At 40.5% G+C, this 19,566-nt stretch overlaps 2 protein-coding genes across 3 annotated transcripts; both read left to right on the top strand.

The window, feature by feature from the left end:
- Positions 1-15: 15 nt before the first annotated feature.
- On the top strand, positions 16-10,676 carry ifih1 (interferon induced with helicase C domain 1). Of its 2 annotated transcripts, none has more exons than XM_071473554.1 (16): positions 16-603; positions 927-1,098; positions 1,364-1,486; positions 1,998-2,063; positions 3,790-4,010; positions 4,680-4,890; positions 5,960-6,177; positions 6,735-6,836; positions 6,944-7,067; positions 7,156-7,371; positions 7,981-8,237; positions 8,342-8,491; positions 8,583-8,744; positions 8,840-9,033; positions 9,171-9,264; positions 9,795-10,676. In XM_071473554.1, the coding sequence occupies exons 1-16, from the start codon at positions 169-171 to the stop codon at positions 9,990-9,992; spliced, it is 2,943 nt and encodes a 980-aa protein (XP_071329655.1). In that variant the 5' UTR covers positions 16-168; the 3' UTR covers positions 9,993-10,676. The 2 variants fall into 2 exon arrangements, with proteins under 2 accessions (XP_071329655.1, XP_071329648.1); XM_071473547.1 differs by having other exon boundaries at positions 3,787-4,010.
- Positions 10,677-10,820: 144 nt separating this feature from the next.
- fap (fibroblast activation protein, alpha) lies at positions 10,821-19,449 on the top strand. Its single transcript, XM_071473568.1, has 26 exons — positions 10,821-11,256; positions 11,508-11,589; positions 11,955-12,044; positions 12,174-12,268; positions 12,378-12,452; positions 12,544-12,596; positions 12,793-12,865; positions 13,116-13,236; positions 13,331-13,485; positions 13,685-13,782; positions 13,907-14,036; positions 14,194-14,232; positions 14,327-14,425; positions 14,525-14,595; positions 14,699-14,752; positions 15,018-15,142; positions 15,330-15,380; positions 15,976-16,074; positions 16,718-16,787; positions 16,880-17,074; positions 17,195-17,249; positions 17,361-17,460; positions 18,329-18,387; positions 18,492-18,564; positions 18,742-18,815; positions 18,985-19,449. Exons 1-26 carry the CDS (start codon positions 11,254-11,256, stop codon positions 19,084-19,086), a joined length of 2,241 nt encoding a protein of 746 aa, XP_071329669.1. The 5' UTR covers positions 10,821-11,253; the 3' UTR covers positions 19,087-19,449.
- Positions 19,450-19,566: the final 117 nt, after the last annotated feature.

Below are 19,566 nucleotides of genomic sequence, written 5' to 3'. Positions count from 1 at the left end.
TGGCCACTTTAAGTCTGAAGGGTTTTGGAGAAACGAAAGTGAAAGAGTTTCGTTTTCCCGTGGTAAGCGCAGTGAATCGTCACATCAGCCGTGGGTATTTTCTAACTTCCCTGGAGCCGAGCTGGTCGCACAGTGCTGGGGTCAGAGGTCAAGGCACGGTGAGCCGCCATGGCGTCTGAGAGCGACGAGACATGGGAGACTCTCATCGAGGACCTCAGGCCGAGACTGCGAAAGTTGGTCGTGGCGGAGCGGGTTCTGGATCACATTCATTTTATCGAGGCAGAGAAAAAGGAACAGATCAGACAAAAGGCGAAGAGCGAGAGCAACGCAGCGGCCGTGGAGCTTCTCGTTACCGCCGTCCTGCAGAGGCCTCACAGCCTCGGCTGGTTCACAGCGTTTGTTGACGCGCTGCAAAACGCAGGTTGCGAGTATGCAGCGGATTGTGTGCAAGTCAACCTCCCGGATCCTGAGGTGGAGGCGGAGAATGATTACTGTGTCCGGCTCATCCAGCTCCTGTCTCCCAGTCTGGTGACCATGAAGACTGCAGACGTGTGTGATCAGTGCTACTCTGCAGGCCTGTTCAGCTCAGAGGACTCTGAGATTGTAAGTACACAAAAGTGAAAGTGAGCTGTCAAAACACCCGCTGTGATCCAAGAGGGATAATGTCAGTCTCAAAGGATCACCAAATTTATCTTACAAACCGTCAACACGTGTAGTTTGTGTGTCCAGTTGTTTTTTTCTGGTTTAACTTTTAACTCGAAACCTTAGTCCCAGTACATGTCTTTGTGGTTGTTGACCACAAGATGGCACACCAGTGCACACATTGGTTTTGTGGAGCTCTACATCTCACTGGTTGCATAACCAGTCCACTCCGCTTATTATGTTCATCATGTTTTTGTTCTGTTTTTTTTTTTTTCTTTTTTTAGATTAAAGCTGAAACAACAAACAAAGGATCCATATGTGGAGCCCGAGAACTTCTGAGGAGCATCGTGAGAGGTCGACCAGGGTGGTTTTCAAAATTCCTCCGAATTCTGCAGGACACTGAACATCAGTACTTGTATGAGCTGACTGGAGGGTCACCTCACTGTGACAAACCAGGTGACTCATTTTACTGGAGCACACACCCATGACGGGAACTCAATCAATATTTCGCAGTCTGTTGGTGTTGAAACAAATCCATGACTGCTGAGAGCTTAACTTCCTTATCCCAACTGTATTAGAGCTCACAAACTTAGAGATGATTCATTAAAAGTGTTAAGAGCGATTATCAATGACAATCTCTAATACACCCAAAGCTATTTTCTTACTGTTGTTTAAGATTCAAATCCTCAATTCCAAAATGTTTTTATTTGTTTAATGTTAGGCTCACCTGAGAAACTTCCCTCCCCGAAAGATGAACCCAAAGGAAGTGAAGTCGTCACAGAGGAGAGTCCAGCAGCAGCTGAAAGCTGCGACATCAGCATGACTGAGGATGCTGAATCCACAGGTCTAACAGAGCGCCTCCGTTCAGTGATCAGTGAAATAAATAAATTAACGATATCAGTTATGACAGTTGACGGCAGTCAGGGAGTACATGTTGAACAAATTTGGTCCAATAACTGAATGTGGGCATTCATACTGTGCAGTGGACAGTCACTCACCCTTAGTGGTGTCTGTCCATGTACATGTACGTCTTCATAGTCTTCATTTTATGTGTAAAGGTTTCACAGGGACATGTTCATCAATAGTGTATTGTAAGTAGATTTAAAAAAAAGAAGAAACTGTCTATAACCAGGTGTGTGGGTTATTAGGAGTAACTGGGGCATTGCTTTAAAAAAAAATGTGGTGAGATGAGTGGTGAAATTAGCTTTTTGTAGTCTTTGTAGTTTTTTGGTAATTTGGATGAACTGACCCTTTAACAGCTGATACAGCCAAGACAGTGAACAAGGTTCAGATTGATCTCCTGCCTTTCTGGACTGTGATTTTGTGAGTTTACACCTTGGCTGTTATCTTTTCAGACCTGTATGAAGGAGCGAGCACTGAATCCACACAACTGCCAAACAGTCTGGAGCCCTCGCAGCCAGGTGGGACTGATTCAATCTCACTCACCCTTGATGCTGTTAATATTGTTTAAGTGCGCTGGTATTCTAAAAAGCTTGCCCTGTTTTCTGCCCCAGTAGGCCACACACAAAAACCAAACTCAAGTCATAGCGGGAAAACTGTACGTTGGATGCCTTATAGTATCATAAAGGCATTGTGTAGTCAGAATGTGCTGCAAGTGGAACATTTATCTGTCCTGCCTGCTTGACACCAAAGAATATGTTCCATGTGTGTACCATGATGAACCACATAGAGGCCAAAGAGGACCGAGCATAGCCAGCGCTTCAAATTAAAACCACATGCTGGCTCAGTATTGGTGTATGGTAGAGAAATGTAAAGGAAAAGTTTAATTCGAGTAGCTGTGTAGTGGCTCCTCTAGCTTTGTATCATTCTTAATTTGTTTCTGTATTTCAACAGCAACTGCATCCGCGTCATCTCTCTGTGCACTGTTATATCATACAAAGTGCTTTACTGACATTATGTGCACAAATTACTGCCTCAGGGATAACCAGTTATGTGCCACATAAAGTGGACGAATGAGACCATGTAAATGATTATATGAAATGAAGAAAGAAGAAGTGTCTTTTCTTTCATTAATATGAGGTTACAGTAACGTTTGTCTCATTCATTTGAGTAATACCTTATACCTGACTGTTGTTGGCCAGAGCACATAGTTTCAATAGAGCAGAATACATGTAAGATTGTTCCACCAGTCTGTGAAAAGTGCAGAATTATCTGTAAGTCGTCTGAAATTAACTTAGTTCACACTGACTCACACTGACAAACAGGCCCATGAGTTCTCTGTTCTTCTAGCCGATTGTTGACTTTCCTTCTCTAATAAATCTAGCGTCTGGGAACTGCTGGTAAAAGTTCAGGGGGCTACAAAGGCCACTGTTTATGTCTTATTGTTGTTAAAGCTCTATCTCTTCATCAGCACAGACATGTATTTACTTTATGAAGTTACTTGAAAGAAGACTTTAACCTCTGGCATACTAAAGACTGAGAGGGAAAATTAAAAGCCGTCTGCACTGAGTAAAAAAAAATAACGTTCTGGGGGTTTGAACTCATAACTGGGGGGGAGATGGAGAACTTGGAGCTGAGGGGAAGTGTTTGTAGGGGGGCGGGGTACATGCACATTGTGCAGGGTTATTTAGTCATGTTTTATCCCCAGCCCAGACAGAGCAAATGAGTTATAGCTTGCCAGTGACTTAACGGCTGACTGATGTGGATCATAGGAAGTCTGCTGTCCTTAAAAACATTACCAAAATGACACAGGATAAAATGATACACCCCAAACAATTTGACAAAATCTAACTGATAGCTCGTGCAAGGAAAAACAGTGCCTGATGTTTGATTATTTTTGGAAAATTTGAGGCAGTTAAATTGGCTCAAATGTGAATTCCTGTATTAGATTTTGGCAGTTTTTAAATCTTTGGACCTTATGGTTTAAATGATGCAAAAATGAGCTCAATCGTGCCTCACCATGACATGATTTATAGTGTACAGTGTTCATGTCTTAAATACATACATATTTTGTAAGCTCTTCAGGATTGGATGAGCACGGTATGTGTTTGTTTTGACACTTTAATGGCAGCATTAAGAAAACATTCCACTACACGACCAAAACCACCAACAAGCACGGCCTTTTCCTGCTGGTAATGCCTGTAATTGTGGGCTGCTGACATAAGTTTTGTCTGTCTGACCCAGCAGCAGCAGCAGCAGCAGCAGCCAGAGGCCCAGAAAATGCTGATATTGTTCTTCGAGATTATCAGATGGACGTTGCAAGACCTGCCTTGGAGGGGAAAAACATCATCATATGCCTCCCGACAGGAAGCGGTAAAACCAGAGTTGCAGTTTATATTACCAAAAAACATCTGGACCACAGGAGGGCAGAGGGGCAATCTGGGAAAGTGGTCGTCCTAGTGAACAAGGTATGACAACCAAAGCCTGGTATACCTGACTTACGGCTTTGCACTATTATGGTAACCTACTTCTGTCCTTTTTATATCCAAAGAAAACAGTCTATCTTCCAGTCAGTTTGCACATGTGGGTCAGCTCACCACAAATTGCATACCGTAAGGTTTAGATATTCCCCAGCACTTTGTTACTATCTGGCACATATGTGTTCTGCTCCGCACTGGAAAAACATCACTCCTTACTCCATTTTGGACTAAAGGTTTTCCAGCTATAAAACTATTTAGCTGAGTTTTAAAACAGCTTGAGAAATAGTGAATGGTATGTGACTGAAACTCGTCATACTGCTTCATTCTTCAATACTAGAAAGACCAGAGTAATAACTTGGCTCTTGTTGTCTCTCTTCCCTGATCCTAAAACAATGAACAATACAATCTTCTAAATCACTGCACAACTAATTTGAAACCCTGCCCCTGTCAAAGTTTAAAAAAAGTTCAGGACATGTTTATCTTTGCCAAACTGTTGTAAACAAATTCATAAACACTGCAATTATTGCAATTATGAACAAACGGACTCTCAAATCAGGAGATTTGTAGGTACGCAAACATTTCCTTATTTCTGTTTGTTCCACTTTTTGACTTACAGCTCCATCGACATAAAAATGCATTTTCACTGGTGTCTTACAGGTTCCTCTTGTTGAGCAGCACTATGCCGCAGAGTTCTTGCCATTTCTGAAGCAGAATTATAAAGTGGAGAGAGTCAGTGGAGACTGCCAGCTCAAAATCTCCTTCACAGAGATTGTGAAGAAAAATGACGTCATCATATGCACGGCCCAGATCCTGGAAAACTACTTGGAGAGGTCTAACACAGGAGAGGATGAAGGAGTGAACTTAAGTGGTATGATTTTACAGTGTGATTTTACAGTGTGATTTTACAAAACCTAACAGAATCCAGCACAATAGTTTGTTTGTTTTTTTTAGTTTCACTGAACTTGATCACACAAAAACACATAAGCATTCATGAAATAAGGCCATGACATCTCTACATTTTTTTTTTTTTTTTTAAAAAGAAAGCTTCTTAAAATCTCCAGCTAAAATCTGTCCTGGCTTAAACCACAGACACTGACAGGTCTTGGAATAAAAAGCCACTCGGAGGACTCATCTCCGCAGCATCTCCCCTGATGATACCTGACAGGATCTTGTCAAAGTATTCCGGCTCTGCTGTTCACTCCTGTTGGCACTCACCACTCCAAGGTGGAGTAGCCACCTCAGTGGAACATATGCTGTTTGTTGAAACGCCTGAAAGCGTGTACTTTTTTTTTTTTTTTTTTCCCAATCTCCTGGTTTCCAGGCCACACGTCTGTTCAAGCCATCAGTGTGTGGCTGATCAAATTCACATGAGAGCCCCTATCACCCACAGTACATCAAGCTGCCACTCTCCATCCTCTTTTTCTCCAGGGACAAATTTGTATCACTCTGGGTAAACTGGTATATGTGAATTTACACTTTTGTAAAATACCAAGTAGCTTAAGTTATTTTTAAAGTCAACACTTTTCCAGCATATGTTATTGTGTGGCTTGAACTGCTGCATCAAAAATTCCTGAAAAAGTGCCGGTTTGTGTGGGAGGATCTGTTTTACAGAGAGAAGCTATAATCTGTGAGGGAAAATTACCTCTATTTATTTAACAAACTCAAATAAATAAGATTAAAATAGCACTGCTTGGTTGAGAAAAGTGTTGTCTTACTTAAGATGTAAGCAATGACAAAAAAAAAAGAAACGTAAATGTTATTGTTTGAAACGCAATCAGTATTGTCTTTCTCTCTGTTTGTGCGTCCTATTTGAATCCAACAGTCATGATACTGCAATAAACTTCACATTCGTCTATAACATGCATATTATCCAGAGTGCTGTACTTCACATACAATCCACAAATGTATATGTCTGTTGATGTGTCTTCTGCTCATAGATCTGACACTGATTGTAATAGATGAGTGTCACCACACTCAGAAAGGAGGAGTCTACAACCACATAATGATGCGCTACCTGAAGCAGAAGCACAAGAACACAAGGCTGAAGAAGGAGCAGAAGGAGCCCGTGTCCCTCCCTCAGATACTGGGCCTGACTGCCTCACCAGGGGTCGGGGGAGCAACGAAAATGGAGAAAGCGGTGGAGCACATCCTGCAAGTAAATGCAATTCTCAGTTCTCAAGTTTTCCCACCTATGTAGACAAAAATGTTTGCGCAAAATATTAGCTAATGCAATCTAATATGACAACAGCAACACCAGGTTTGGCCTAAAGAATCAGCTAAGAGATGAACAGATCCTCTATGACACAGTCTGAACAAAAACTGTACATTCCAATCAAAAATAAATATATTACAGAGTATTTTTATTGGATTGGATTACATGCTATAGCTTTAACTGTGTCCATACCTAGCATACTCACGTCGCTATAAACAGTTTCTGTTTTTCATCTTGTCTACGTCTAAACCGTGCCCCACTCTCTCTGCCTTAGTCATCAAGGTTCCTGTCTGTCCAGTCAAGCTGCTTCCAATGTTCCACACTGCCTGTGCACGCAGGGCAGCTAGAAAGCTTCCCACTGCTGCAAAAGACAAAACTTGAAGACACCCTTTTGATTTTAACTCCGCGTTAAACATGCAGACGTTTAGTAGAAACATTGTGACATGGTGATTTACGATTGCTTTTTATTCTAACACTATAAATCTGTGTCTGTTTCACAGATCTGTGCAAACTTGGATGCTTCCAGAATCATGACAGGGAGCCTTGGGGAATACAAAAAGGAACCAAGGAAAAAAACTCTAACTGTTGAAGACAGAAAAGAGGTGCGTTTGTTTAATAGGAGATGTCATCATGGAAGCCTTTTAATACAGTTCCTCTAAGGAATGGCTTTAAGAGTTTTGTATTTTTTACAAGCAAATATATTTTTTAGGATCCCTTTGGTGATGTAATAAAGAAAATCATGAATGCCATTCATACCCATGCTGAGCTGAGCCCCACCTGTGACCTTGGCTCTCAGAATTATGAACAGTGGGTTGTGCAAAAACAGGTAAAAGGTGAGTAAAACTTCTGACTGACTAATAACTGAAAACAAACAACCTGGCTTGTTGGGATCTAAAACCTGCTTCAATTCATTTTTTTAAGCTGCAACTGACGAGGATCACAAAGTGCGGGTTTGTGCGGAGCACCTTCGACTGTACAACGAGGGTCTGAATCTCTGCAACACCATTCGCATGCGTGATGCCTTCAGTTTCCTCAGCAATAGCCACGAGGAGGAGATAAAGAAAAAAACATCCCCAGATCAGGAGCAGAAGATACTAATCACAGAAACGGAGAGATTCCTCTTCAATCTCTTCAGAGGTGTTGTGACTTGTTGTATTGCCAAGAAAACTGACACAAAGTAGTTCCTGACTTTATTACGATCCTTTAGCATTTTAAAGCAGTTGTCTAAGATTTTGGGAAATGTGCTTATTTAGATGAAAAGATTGATACTGCTCTCATATCTGTTCAGTAAATTTAAAGCTAGCAGCTTGTTAGCTTATCTTAGCATGAAGACTGGAACCAGAGGGGAAGCAGCTAGCCTGGATTTGTCTGAAGGTAACAAAATCCACTAACCAGCACCTTTAAAGCTCACGAATGAACATGTTCAGTGTGGACAAAAGCAACATTTTTTTTAAACAAAGTTTAAACAAAACAAGTTGCCGTTTTATGTACTATTTCTTATTCAGGAGCAACAAACAAGACACAGTGTGATAACAGAAGTGCTAGTAGGTGGATTTAGGCTAATCTCCAGATAAGCTAACCAGCTGTAGCCATATTTTTACCGACAGACATGAGAATGATACCAAACTCCCATCTTGAAAGCAATCGAACATATTTCCCAAAATGTCGAGCTGTTCCTTTAACCTCCGAAACGACACAAAGAATTTACCTCATTTTTAAAAAAAAAAAAAAATCTGTGTCCTGCAGAGAACAAGGCAGAGCTGCAGAGGCTCGCTGAGAATCCAGCTTATGAAAATGACAGCCTGTCCAAACTACAAAGTAAAATTCTGCATGAGTTCAGCACCAGGGAGGAGGCCAGAGGGATCATTTTCACCAAAACACGTCGCAGTGCCATTGCTCTAAGCCAGTGGATTCAGGAAAACCCCAAGTTTGCTGACATTGGAGTGAAAGCCTCGCATGTCATTGGAGGAGGAGACCAGAGTGTTGTTAAGCCAATGACCTCTGTGAGTGCACACTACACAAACTGTTCTACGTTTGCTTGTAGCATCCTGTTCACTTCTTATCCAATTTACACTTCACCTTCTTGACACAAACTTGTTTTAATCAGGCTGAGCGAAATGACGTGTTGAACAAATTCCGCAATGGTGAAGTCAACCTGCTGACTGCTACCACAGTGGCAGAGGAAGGTTTGGACATACCAGCCTGCAATTTTGTTATCCGATACGGTCTCGTGACCAATGAGATCGCTATGATCCAGGTCAGTGATGTCAGTGGTCAAATGAGTGTCTTTAGTAATGATTATTGCTGTTATATACTGTTTGTATTAACTCATTCATCACCTTTTTCAGGCTGAAGGCAGAGGAAGAGCCGGAGACAGCACTTACACTCTGGTCGAGGTGAAGAACTCAGGAGTGGCTGGAAAGGAGTATGTCAACGAGTACCGCAAGGACATGATGCACAAAGCCATTGACAAAATCAAAACCTTAATTCAAGCAGACTATGACAAACAGGTAACTTTTATATTTCCATTGAATGGGAATTCCTCATTGCTATAAGACTGTTCTTTGTGATTTTTTTTTTTTTTTTTTTTTTTACCTTTCAACAGATCTTAGAGTTTCAGATGCAGGCCATATTGGAGGAAAAGGTGAGAATTACGAAGAAGAAGCACAAAGACATGAGGACTGAGAAGCCATCTGACATGAGGTTCAGCTGCCGAGGCTGCAGCCTGTTCGCCTGCACCGGCGAAGACATCCAGATCATCGCAAACGTTCACAGGGTCAATGTTACGTCAGAGTTCAGGTACCAATTACAAATTAACTTTCACTTTAACGTTATCCTGAACTTATTATGTATGTTTATTGATGTAAAAACTGTGCTCCGCTGTTGTTGTTCTGCTCTGATGACTAATTATACTATGTTTTGTTTTTTTTTTACAGTGAACTTTTTAATCGGACAGAAAACACCTCTCTTCAAGAGCGACTTCTAGATGGCGAGACCAGTGGCTTCATAGCCTGCAAGAACTGTGGGCAGGTAAATTCATTACATGATTTTAAGTTGTTTTTGCAGAGTTGGGTTTTTTTTTTTTTTTGTTTGTTTGTTTAGATTTTTGGAGAGAAAAAAACTTAGATTTTCTTATGAATCTTAAAGGAATAGTTCAACATTTTTCGAAAATACCTTATTTGCTTTTTTTTTTTTTGTGCTGAGAGCTAGATAAGCAATGTGCAGCATGGCAGTTGCTGTAATGGTGTACGGCTGGCTTTTTCAACGGAATAAGGAAAGAGAAGGAAGTGAGTCAAGATCAGCCGTTAACATTAAATAAGCTGTTCAAAACGGGGGAGGGCATGAGTCACATGAATCATAGGATACAGCTACCACCAGAGAGATCAGAGAGACTGCCTCATCGTGAAATCATTTGGAAGCAGAGCACAAAATGGCACTGTAAGCCATTGTAAACATGTATTTGTGTTGTCATTGGACGAGCATTTGCTTACTTAGTGGACAGACATACGCACACTACCATATCATCCTTTTATTGTTTTAACTTCTGTCCTCCATTGCAGAGATGGGGTTCGATGATGGTGTACCGTGGCATCGAGTGCCCCTGCCTCCATGTGAAAAACTTTGTGGTGACGTGCAATGGCAAGAAGATTGGCAAATGCGCCAGATGGAATGAGCTCGCCGTCAAGTTCTCTCCCTTCGACTACGCTGAACATGCGAAGCGGGTGGCAGAGAGCTCGGATGATGAGGAGACAACATGAATCCAAACTGCGTGGAATCAAGAAAAGGCTGATCCCTTGTATTCTTAACTGTGTGGCTCGTACAGCATGAATTGGCCATCACACTGTTAATTGCAACGCTTCTTTGAGTGCTACAGTGTCATTAGAACTGGACGTTGATGGTAGTGGTGGAGTTGAACTGTTTGCCCAGTGCGTTACAAGTTTATCGTCTTACTGATATGGTAATCCACAGATCTGTGCTCTTGTCAAAATATTGGTTTGCACTGCGATTGTTGGTGTATCTCACTGTAAACTATATGTTGAATTAACTGGTCAAACACTTGAACAGAAATGAAAATGTATGTGTGTTTCTAGTAGAAAATAAACTGGAGAAGAAAAAGGAATAATAATAAATGAATTTCCTCTCAAACCCCTGAGGTCTCATGAGACGGGAGCCACTGAGCCTGTGATAGCCCCTCAGAGCCCACCTGTCAACACACATGCAGACAAACAGATGCTGATGATTTTCCATGAAACCCAACTGTTAGTGAGTCACTACTACTGAGCTATTTATAGAACTATTCTTTTCTTTTTTTTCTTGTACAGAATTGTTTCCACAGACAGATCTGATTGTCAGACGTGTACAAACAGACCCTCAAGTGTTAAAACTCATTTTCTGTTCTTCTGCTTTTTTTTTTTTTTTTTTTTTTTTTTTTGTTCTTTTAAATATAATTAATAAAATGAAATTTATATTCTAAATTCTTATTCCAATTCATCCACAACACAATGAAACTATTCCATTCTTATTCTTCCCCCATGAATAACCTTCCTCTGCTGAAGAGCGGGTCATCATGGTGAATTTGACGACTGGAGAGTATGAATAAACATGCTGAATTGAAGTGGGAGGTAAAACTCTGGCGTTACTGTGCCTGCGTTCTCACATTTGTTGAGTGGACGACTTGCGCCCTCGGCGAAAAAAAAAAAAAAAAAAAGCCACTTCCCAAATACCAGCAAGTTGTGCGCTCCTGGAAAGTTGCAGGCTGCAGACTTCAGGGACTCATCTCCGCCTGGTATCGGACTCCTCGGGAGTGCGGCGGGAAGAGTGAGAAGTCCGCCTCAACCTAAAAGCGGGAGCAAGCCGAGCTTTCTTGTGTTTGCCATGTTCAGCTTTAAGTCATTGTTTTTTGGCGTGAGGGTGTGTTAACTGCTGGCCGCCTGCCCGAGAAGTCACTTTTAGACCCAACGTCAGCGATCTGTGAGGATTACTACAGGCTGAGACCTTCACTGCGACTCCAGCTGCATCATGGTCAGTAATCGATTTACTATCCGCTTCAGGAGTGAAAGATACGTTTTCATACATTCAGAGGAAGCATTTCTAGATGAAGGTTGAGATCCTGTGGAAAGTGTAGAAACTCACTTTTAGGATGACTGAGGGAGCCACAAAGCGAGAACCTGCAGTGTCAGCTTATGTTGAGTGATTTCAGGGAGTGTTTTAGCAGCTTTGCGTGTGTGTGTGTGTGTGTGTGTGTGTGTGTGTGTGTGTGTCACCTTTCACAGGGCTGCAACAAGGTGTGGTGGGGGCTGGTAGGGACGGCTGTCGTCATCACATTAATAACAATCCCAGCGGTTTATTACAGCAGTAAGTTGGTGGGCTCAGGCCTGTCTGTTCATTTCTCTCTCTCTCTCTCTGCCTGTCAGTGTGACTCTAACCAAAAACAGCTGTGTAACAAAGATGGCTGCATGGTTTGCAGTCTAGATGTGTTCACTTTTTTTTAATCTAGCCTGAGTGACAAACTTGTGAAGGGACAGGAATTGATGACCTGATTCATATGGACTATGTTGTTATGTGGAGGAGGTTTGCAGCTCTAACAGCACCACCGTGTGGATGGAAGGTTTCTCATTTCAGGCTTCAAGGCAAAACCGTGCCAGTCACTCTCTGACATTGTTATGAGCAACAAAGCTCTGGTGCTGAGTTAATGCTGTATCTCATCTGCATCATTTCAGAGCAGGGTGGCGCCAAAAGGCCATTCACCCTTGACGATTACTTCAATAACACCATCAGGTGGAGCTCCTACAATTTGTATTGGATATCAGGTATCGCCGCCAGTCAATATCACCTCTATTATACAAGTGGGCTAGTTCTTCTGGGCCTCATGATAGATGAATCTCCATGTTGTGTACAAATCTCTCACAAGAGTATTTGTTGTCCTTTACTGTCTGCAGATAAGGAATATCTGCATAAAACAACAGATGGGAATGTCTTTCTCCACAATGCTGAAACAAATGAGAAGTCACTATATTTGAGCAATTCAACCTTTGTAATATTTTTTCTTTCAGATATGACCATTTTGTAACAATATCCACATCAATATTATCTGTGCTGAGTAATAGTTAACACTAATACTTCCATTTTCATTTTCACTGTAGGCCCAAGTGGATGCTTCACATTACATGCTGTCTGGTGATTATAAATACGTCGCTTTTGAAAGCAATTTCACAAAGGTGAGAGACCCCTCCAGCCAGCTTTGTAATGTTTTACAGTAGTTTAACTCCTCAAGTCTGAGAACAAGATTTGTGCTTTATCATCCGACAGAAATGGAGGCATTCATTCACAGCCTCATACTCCATCTATGACAGGGAGCGTTCGTAAGTAGACGCGTTTTATTCTCAAGGTATCACTCTTAAATACCAGGATTTCGGAAACTGGAAACAAATGAAAAGCGGGTGCAATTGTATGTTTTTACGGTGGTAACCTGTCAAATTCTACAGTGACATTAAGTTTGACAGAAACATTATCGATTACATGATTATGACCCTCAATTATTTTCGTATTCCATTGCAGAGCATTTGTTACACCTGCAAATCTTCCAACTTTTGTGCAGTACTTTGCCTGGGCCCCAACAGGACAGAAATATGTGAGTTTGCACCATGCTATCATGAACCCTTGTCCTCACATTCAGTGGAAGTGAATAATACTTCTGCATCACAGGTTTTGGCATATGCTTCCTCTATTGGAGAGGCAGCAATGTGCTGATTGCATTTGGCAAAATACATAGAAAGTTCCTGCTAGGCTGTTAAAAACAAGTGTCTTTGATTAAGTTGATTCATCTGAGGACCGGTTTGGATTTACAATAATTAAAAACAGTAACTACATTTTATTTTCAGGTTTACGTGTCAGACTTTAACATTTTTCTCAAAACTGATGTCACTGCTGAAGCTGTACAAGTGACTCACAATGGGAAAAAGAATGAGATCCTTAATGGTGTCCCTGACTGGGTATATGAGGGTAAGTAATGTTCATTATTTCAGAGGTGCACATCTCTGTGTAAGATGTTACTGAGTGTTTTTTTGTGTTCTTTTTTTCCCTCCAACTATTTCAGAGGAAGTGTTTGCATCCAATGGGGCAATATGGTGGTCAATAAATGGAAAATACTTGGCTTATCTGGAGTTGAACGATACAGAAGTTCACAAAGTGGAATTCTCTTGGTACGGATCTGAGCAATATCCTCAAACAGTGGCTGTTCCATACCCAAAGGTGGGATTTTAATGTGTCTTTCTCAAGCATGGGATGTAGTTATTAACAGGCAAGATACCAATTTAAGAGATCAGATGTTATAGTTTACACTGTAGACTGTTCTCTGCTCACATCGTCCTCTCCATAATGGATCATCCTAACACTCTCATGACATGCAATTATTCATCAAGAATGTATCATATTCTTGTGTTTGCTGAAGGCTGGGTCGTCAATTCCCAAGGTGAAACTGTTTGTGATTGATACCACAAATCCATCCCGCCGCACACAGGTGCTTCCTCCTGCATCAATTGCTTCTGGGTCTGTAGATTCTTCAGTTCATAGCATCACTTAAATCCTACTACATTTCAAGCAGAGGCAAATACAATATCTTCATGGTCTGCCGTATGTGAAAACCTTGTCACTTTCTGTTGCCTTTACTCAGTGATCACATTTTGTGCTCAGTGACCTGGGTTACAGATGAACGCGTCGCTGTGCAGTGGCTCACAAGGAAGCAGAATTACATGGTTGTACAGATCTATGACTTTGATGGGAGCAGCTGGAGAGAAATGCAGGTATCTGTCACCTCTCTGGTTACCTGTCTGGTCAGGGTCAGTCTTAAGTGGTCTCCACTTAGATGATGTAAAGGATCATGATCAGTGATTTGCCTTTATGCTCATGGAAGTAAATGCTAATCAACTGCATATGTCTTCCTGTGTCTACTCTCTATAGAAATTCGAGCACACAAGTAGGACAGGTTGGGTCGGCCATGTAAGTTTCCAAAAAGTTACCACCATTGATGATATTAATTGATCCTCAGCATTTGATTCGATGTATGACTATAAGATATTTCCTTGTTTTTCAGTACGTGCCCTTACCTCTTTTCTTTGCGAAAGATAAACTCAGTTTCTACAATGTGATGAGTGACACTCAGGGATACAAACATATTCATTACGTGAAAGATGTAAGTATTTTGATTCATAATCGCGCAAAAAACAATGTCCAGTCACTTTCATATACCTTTAGCTTTGAGTGTTATATTCACTAAGGGTGTTTTGTTAAGGGCAAAGCAAAACCCATTACCTCTGGGAAGTGGGAAGTCATCTTTATATCCAAATTAACAGATGATGCCATGTGAGTGATGATACCGTACATCTCTGGGAAAACTACATAAACTTTTCAAGAATATTACAAAGTAAATATGTAGATCTGACTATTGTAAAACCCTTTTTCACAGATATTTTGTGAGTAATGAGTACGAAGGAATACCTGGAAAGAGAAATGTTTACAAGTAAGCATATCTTCGTTTTTCTAAGTGATGACTAATCTAATTCTTCTTCTTTTTTTTTTTTTTGTATTAGTTTTCCTTTGGTACTCGTTAATGTAAAGATGTGTATACATACTGTACACATACTTACATTTGCAAACACATTAGCTGAAGCTAATAAGGACCAATGAAAAAAGAGTGAAGACACAAAATATTTACAGCATTAGCACAAACTAGCACGAACTGAATGACATAACGGACACGAGTTTCTACTTGTGTTGTTGATCAGGGTCATGATTGGAAGCAGCCCTTCTGCTCCTCAGTGCCTCACCTGCGACGTGTACAAGGACAGGTGTCAGTACAACTCAGCTTACTTCAGCTTTGACGCCTCTTACTACCGAATGGACTGTTTCGGTAAGTTTCCCCCTTCCTTTTCCTCCCCGCTCCTCCTCTGAAGCAATGACTCATCCATGGTTAATCTGTGGGAATTTATTTGTGGTGCAGAGCATCTGTGAACCATAATCGGAGCTGAAATAGTCATTGCTAAAGTTGTTCAGAAGACTTAATGTGTTTGTACATTTTCTGTTTTTTCTCTTCTCAGGACCTGGACTGCCCCTCTACTCACTCAGGGACAACAGGGGCTCAGGTGCAGGTACGTATACTCATGAAATTTACCAAGTTTCTTGCTCTAACTCCAACCCCACTGTCGAATTATTTACTGCATCTGCATCATTTTACAGTCAGTTCATATTTTTTTCATTTTCAGTGCTGGTCAGATGAGCACAGATACAGATGTATTACTATTTATATACATATATTATTACTCTCACAAAGTAACAAATCACTTTTGTACATACTGTCTTTTTTAGCAGATGACTGATTGTACACCAGTTCAGGTTTGATTTTAGTCATCAAAAAACAATTCCACATGTTTTGTTTCTTCCTCCCCAAGTTTCTTTGTTGCTATTTTCACAGCTTAAAATGCTTATAAAGTGTAATAAATCTTTGAAAAAGTACAAAATGCACTTCTGCAAACCACACTAGATGTTTGTGGTGGATGTGATCGTTTTGTTTATAGATTGTGCCTGTGCAAAATAGGCTATAACAAAATGAGGACCTTAAGAAAAGGAAGGGTTAATTGCACTTAACTAGTTTTGTGTTTGTGCTCCACAAAATGAATTTGTGTATTTCGTATATGTTTTTGATGTAAAAGTTGAAATGATCTAATGATCTAATCTTTTTTTCAGCGCTCTCCGTTCTTGAAGACAACAAGGAGCTGGAAAATATTCTGTCAGAATTCCAAATGCCAAAAATGCAGTACGGCACACTTAAGATTGCAGGATTTGGTGAGACGATACATATTTAAAGGTCCCCTTCAAAATGTTCAAAGATGTATAATATATTCTGCTTTGAATGATAATTTGTTTTTTAATGGTTTTTCTACACAAAAATTAGAAACTAGTTTAAAAAAAATCCTAAAGAAGATTTATATGTGCACTAAAAGTTCATTCTCAGTGTATGTGCACTGGAGGCTTCAAGTTTCCACGTCACACACATGTAGGTTGAATTTTGGACCAAAATTGGTCGCAAATTCCAAACCATTTTAGATGTCACAAAATGATGCATGCTCGGGAGAAACTCCCCCCCTTCAGCAGATGAATGTGAAAACAGCCTTCTAGTGTCCAACTCTGCACATATGCGGTTCTGCAGAGTGAAGGTCAAACATCCAAGTAAAGTAAAACACATGTTTGTAGGGGTAGAGAGTGTGTAGTGTAGGGGGGCTTTACATTTAGATAATGAGATTTAACTGTTAATCATTTAAAAAGTGGCATCCTCCTTTGAAGACTTAAAGCACATAATGTAATTGATGGATTAGTACTGAAGTAAAGATTTCTGAATGTTTATTAGATACTAAAGTTACATGGATACATGTAATTTCATTTTCTACTTACACTTGTCTCTTTTGACAATTTATATTTCTCACCACAGATCTTTGGTATCAAATGATGTTGCCACCAAATTTTAAGAAGTCTAAAAAGTATCCTCTTCTCATTGATGTGTAAGTGAAAAACCCTCCTCAGCACCCCATCCTAATAGAACCCGGCGAACATGTGTAAATGTAATGGCACATGCTGTCGCTGCCCCATGCAGGTATGGTGGCCCCTGCAGCCAGAGAGTGGACTATCGCTTCAAGCTAAACTGGGGCACGTACCTCTCCAGTTCACATGGGATCATCTTCGCCAGCTTTGACGGAAGGGGAAGTGGCTACCAAGGTGATGAGATACTGCACGCAATCTACAGGCGCCTTGGGACATTTGAAGTGGAAGATCAGATAACAGCTGTGAGGTAAACAAATACATTGCACTATTCATAAAAAAAGTATTATTGTAAAAGTAAAAGTCTGGTTTGGTTGATCCCCCAAATATGTCTTTATTGCTTTAATAATAAATGATTTCTATGTTATAGGAAATTCATTGACATGGGTTTTATTGACAAAGACAGAATAGCAATATGGGGCTGGGTAAGTTGTACACTGTCTTGATGTTCTCTGTATTTCTCACATATCTATCTTTGTATTTAATATTTTTATCTTTGTATGCATTCACAAAATTTCATCCATTGTGATCTTCAGTCATATGGTGGTTACGTGACCTCAATGGCCTTGGGTGCTGGAACTGGGCTCTTCAAGTGTGGAGTAGCAATTGCTCCAGTAGCAAAGTGGGAATATTATGGTGGGTGTGCATGTGTGCAAACAATAGTGCATATTTCCACAGTCAATTCTGAGAGCACTGTATTCCTCATTTAAAGTAATTTCTGCAGTCAAAAGAGTACTTCACGGATTTAGCATTACACTCTTGCAGCTAATATACTTTCTTTAAAATGCATGTTTCCCTTGTGCATCATAGCTACGTCACATGTCCTGCCTTACTTTGGAGCATGGGTTGTGCGTGCTAGGTATCAAAGAGGTGTAAATCAGCACATAACTGGGGAGAGGCAGTATCAGAAAGCTTGGTCAGCAGCTTGTTCCTCCTGACATACCAACCACAGCGTCACCACTGCATTTTTCTCCACCGTCATCTCAACACAACCAATATTGTAACCTCCTCTAGTGTCATTATGGCTTCTGTTTGCTTTTTGCCAAAGTGAAAATTCGAATGGAATCTACTCTGTTTTCACCTGGGGATGATCGGGCCCCACTCACATCTCCAGATAGGCAGGAAGTAGGCGAGCAACAAACACACTTGTGTTGTAGCTGTCATCTACGTGTATGCATTGGTAAAAGCCAAGTATATCAGTGACCTTATGGCATTGTCAGACTACTGGTGGACAGCTTTGGCAAACAATTAATCCACAGTGCAATTCAAATGCTGTCAGTTCAGTCGGAAATACAACCTTCTCCGAGATTTGAACATCTCAAAGATTTGAAATTCTCGGAAATTCGAACTTCTCTGAGATTCGAACATCTGTGCTTGAGGCTAGCAGCCTTAATGCTCCTCCCCAAGACCTGTAAACAGACTTTAATGTTTAAAATCAGTGTGACACATTTTATACTGCATTGTATGCACAATGTACAATTGTGGTATTGGTTTTCTTTTGCAGATGCAGTGTACACTGAACGCTACATGGGGAAGCCCACAGACAATGCAGATGCTTACATAGTAAATATCATACAAGCTCTGTTACAATCATCTTTTCATACTGCAGCACATTTCTGACTTGAGACATGTATTGTAAAATGTAAAATTTCTCTTCTGTTCAACAGAATTCCACAGTGACGGCCAGAGCAAAGAACTTCAAAAGTGTAGACTATCTATTGGTTCATGGCACAGCAGATGGTACGTTCAGTCGTTTCATTCAAATACTGTTCACCTTAACATGTGGTAGCCCTATTTCTCATCAGTCTACCAGGTAACACAGTAAAGCCTTGTACAAATAGGCTCTTTTGGTTTGCCTTGATGGAAACTTGAGCTTTGATGTTCAGTCACGTAGTGACAGCACTGTCTTTCCTGTAGACAATGTCCATTTCCAGCAGGCAGCACAGATCTCTAAAGCTCTGGTGGACGAGCAAGTGGACTTTGAGACAATGGTAAATATTGGCTCAGGGAAGTGGGACTAATATTGGCTGTGACGGTGTTGATTTAATGAAGAGAAAAACATGTATTATTATGCACAGTCAAAAACGTGTATGATTTGAAGTGTTACATACGATTCTGAATTTTACTCTATGTGCTAATATGATTTTGTGTAAATTTCAGTGGTACACTGACAAGGACCATGGTCTCAGTGGATCAGCCCTCCGTCATACATACAACCACATGAGTCTCTTCCTGCAGAAATGCCTCCTTAGTCCCAAATAGATGTGAACAATGTCACAGCATTTATAGTGAAGATTATCACAGTGTTTTTGTTTTCTAATTTGCATATTTTTTTTTACCTTATTAATATTCTGAAGTGTCAGGTTGAATGTTTTGTAGACGTTTTTATGTGCAATGGATATTCAATTGTTTGTACAAATGAGCGTTTGTATTTTGTGGAACTTTCTTCAGAATATGTGTTGTTTGAAACATACTAAATCCATTGCATGCATTTATAGCCATTTTGTGAATATGATAACATACAATATCTAAATTGCACTGCACTGATTTGCTGTAGAATGTTGTCATTTATGTTGCAGTCGTGCTGTCATGAAGGTAAAATAAACATCATTTTGAAATATAAAAGTTTCATTATTTTTCTCATTACATATAGTACATTTCTAGTCAAGTCAAGTCAATTTTTATTTATATAGCCTCAAATCACAACAGAAGTTATCTCGAGTCCAAATAGTCCAAATGATT

This window comes from Trachinotus anak, unplaced genomic scaffold (assembly GCF_046630095.1).
Source record: "Trachinotus anak isolate AG129_WGS33_773 ecotype Australia unplaced genomic scaffold, CSIRO_AGI_Tana_v1 ptg000001l, whole genome shotgun sequence".
In the NCBI taxonomy this organism is placed as follows: domain Eukaryota; kingdom Metazoa; phylum Chordata; class Actinopteri; order Carangiformes; family Carangidae; genus Trachinotus; species Trachinotus anak.
The sequence above is the reverse complement of the archived record's forward strand: the minus strand, read 5'-3'. Positions and strand labels throughout refer to the sequence as shown.

Excerpts from the sequence above, each read along its gene's own strand:
- ifih1 (XM_071473547.1), top strand. The coding sequence starts at position 169 with ATGGCGTCTGAGAGCGACGAGACATGGGAGACTCTCATCGAGGACCTC. Across the intron at positions 4,891-5,959 it reads TGAAGGAGTGAACTTAAGTG|ATCTGACACTGATTGTAATA; the intron begins GTATGATTTTAC and ends TTCTGCTCATAG. Across the intron at positions 9,034-9,170 it reads AATGTTACGTCAGAGTTCAG|TGAACTTTTTAATCGGACAG; the intron begins GTACCAATTACA and ends TTTTTTTTACAG.
- fap (XM_071473568.1), top strand. Across the intron at positions 12,453-12,543 it reads TTGAAAGCAATTTCACAAAG|AAATGGAGGCATTCATTCAC; the intron begins GTGAGAGACCCC and ends ATCATCCGACAG. Across the intron at positions 14,596-14,698 it reads AAATTAACAGATGATGCCAT|ATATTTTGTGAGTAATGAGT; the intron begins GTGAGTGATGAT and ends CCTTTTTCACAG.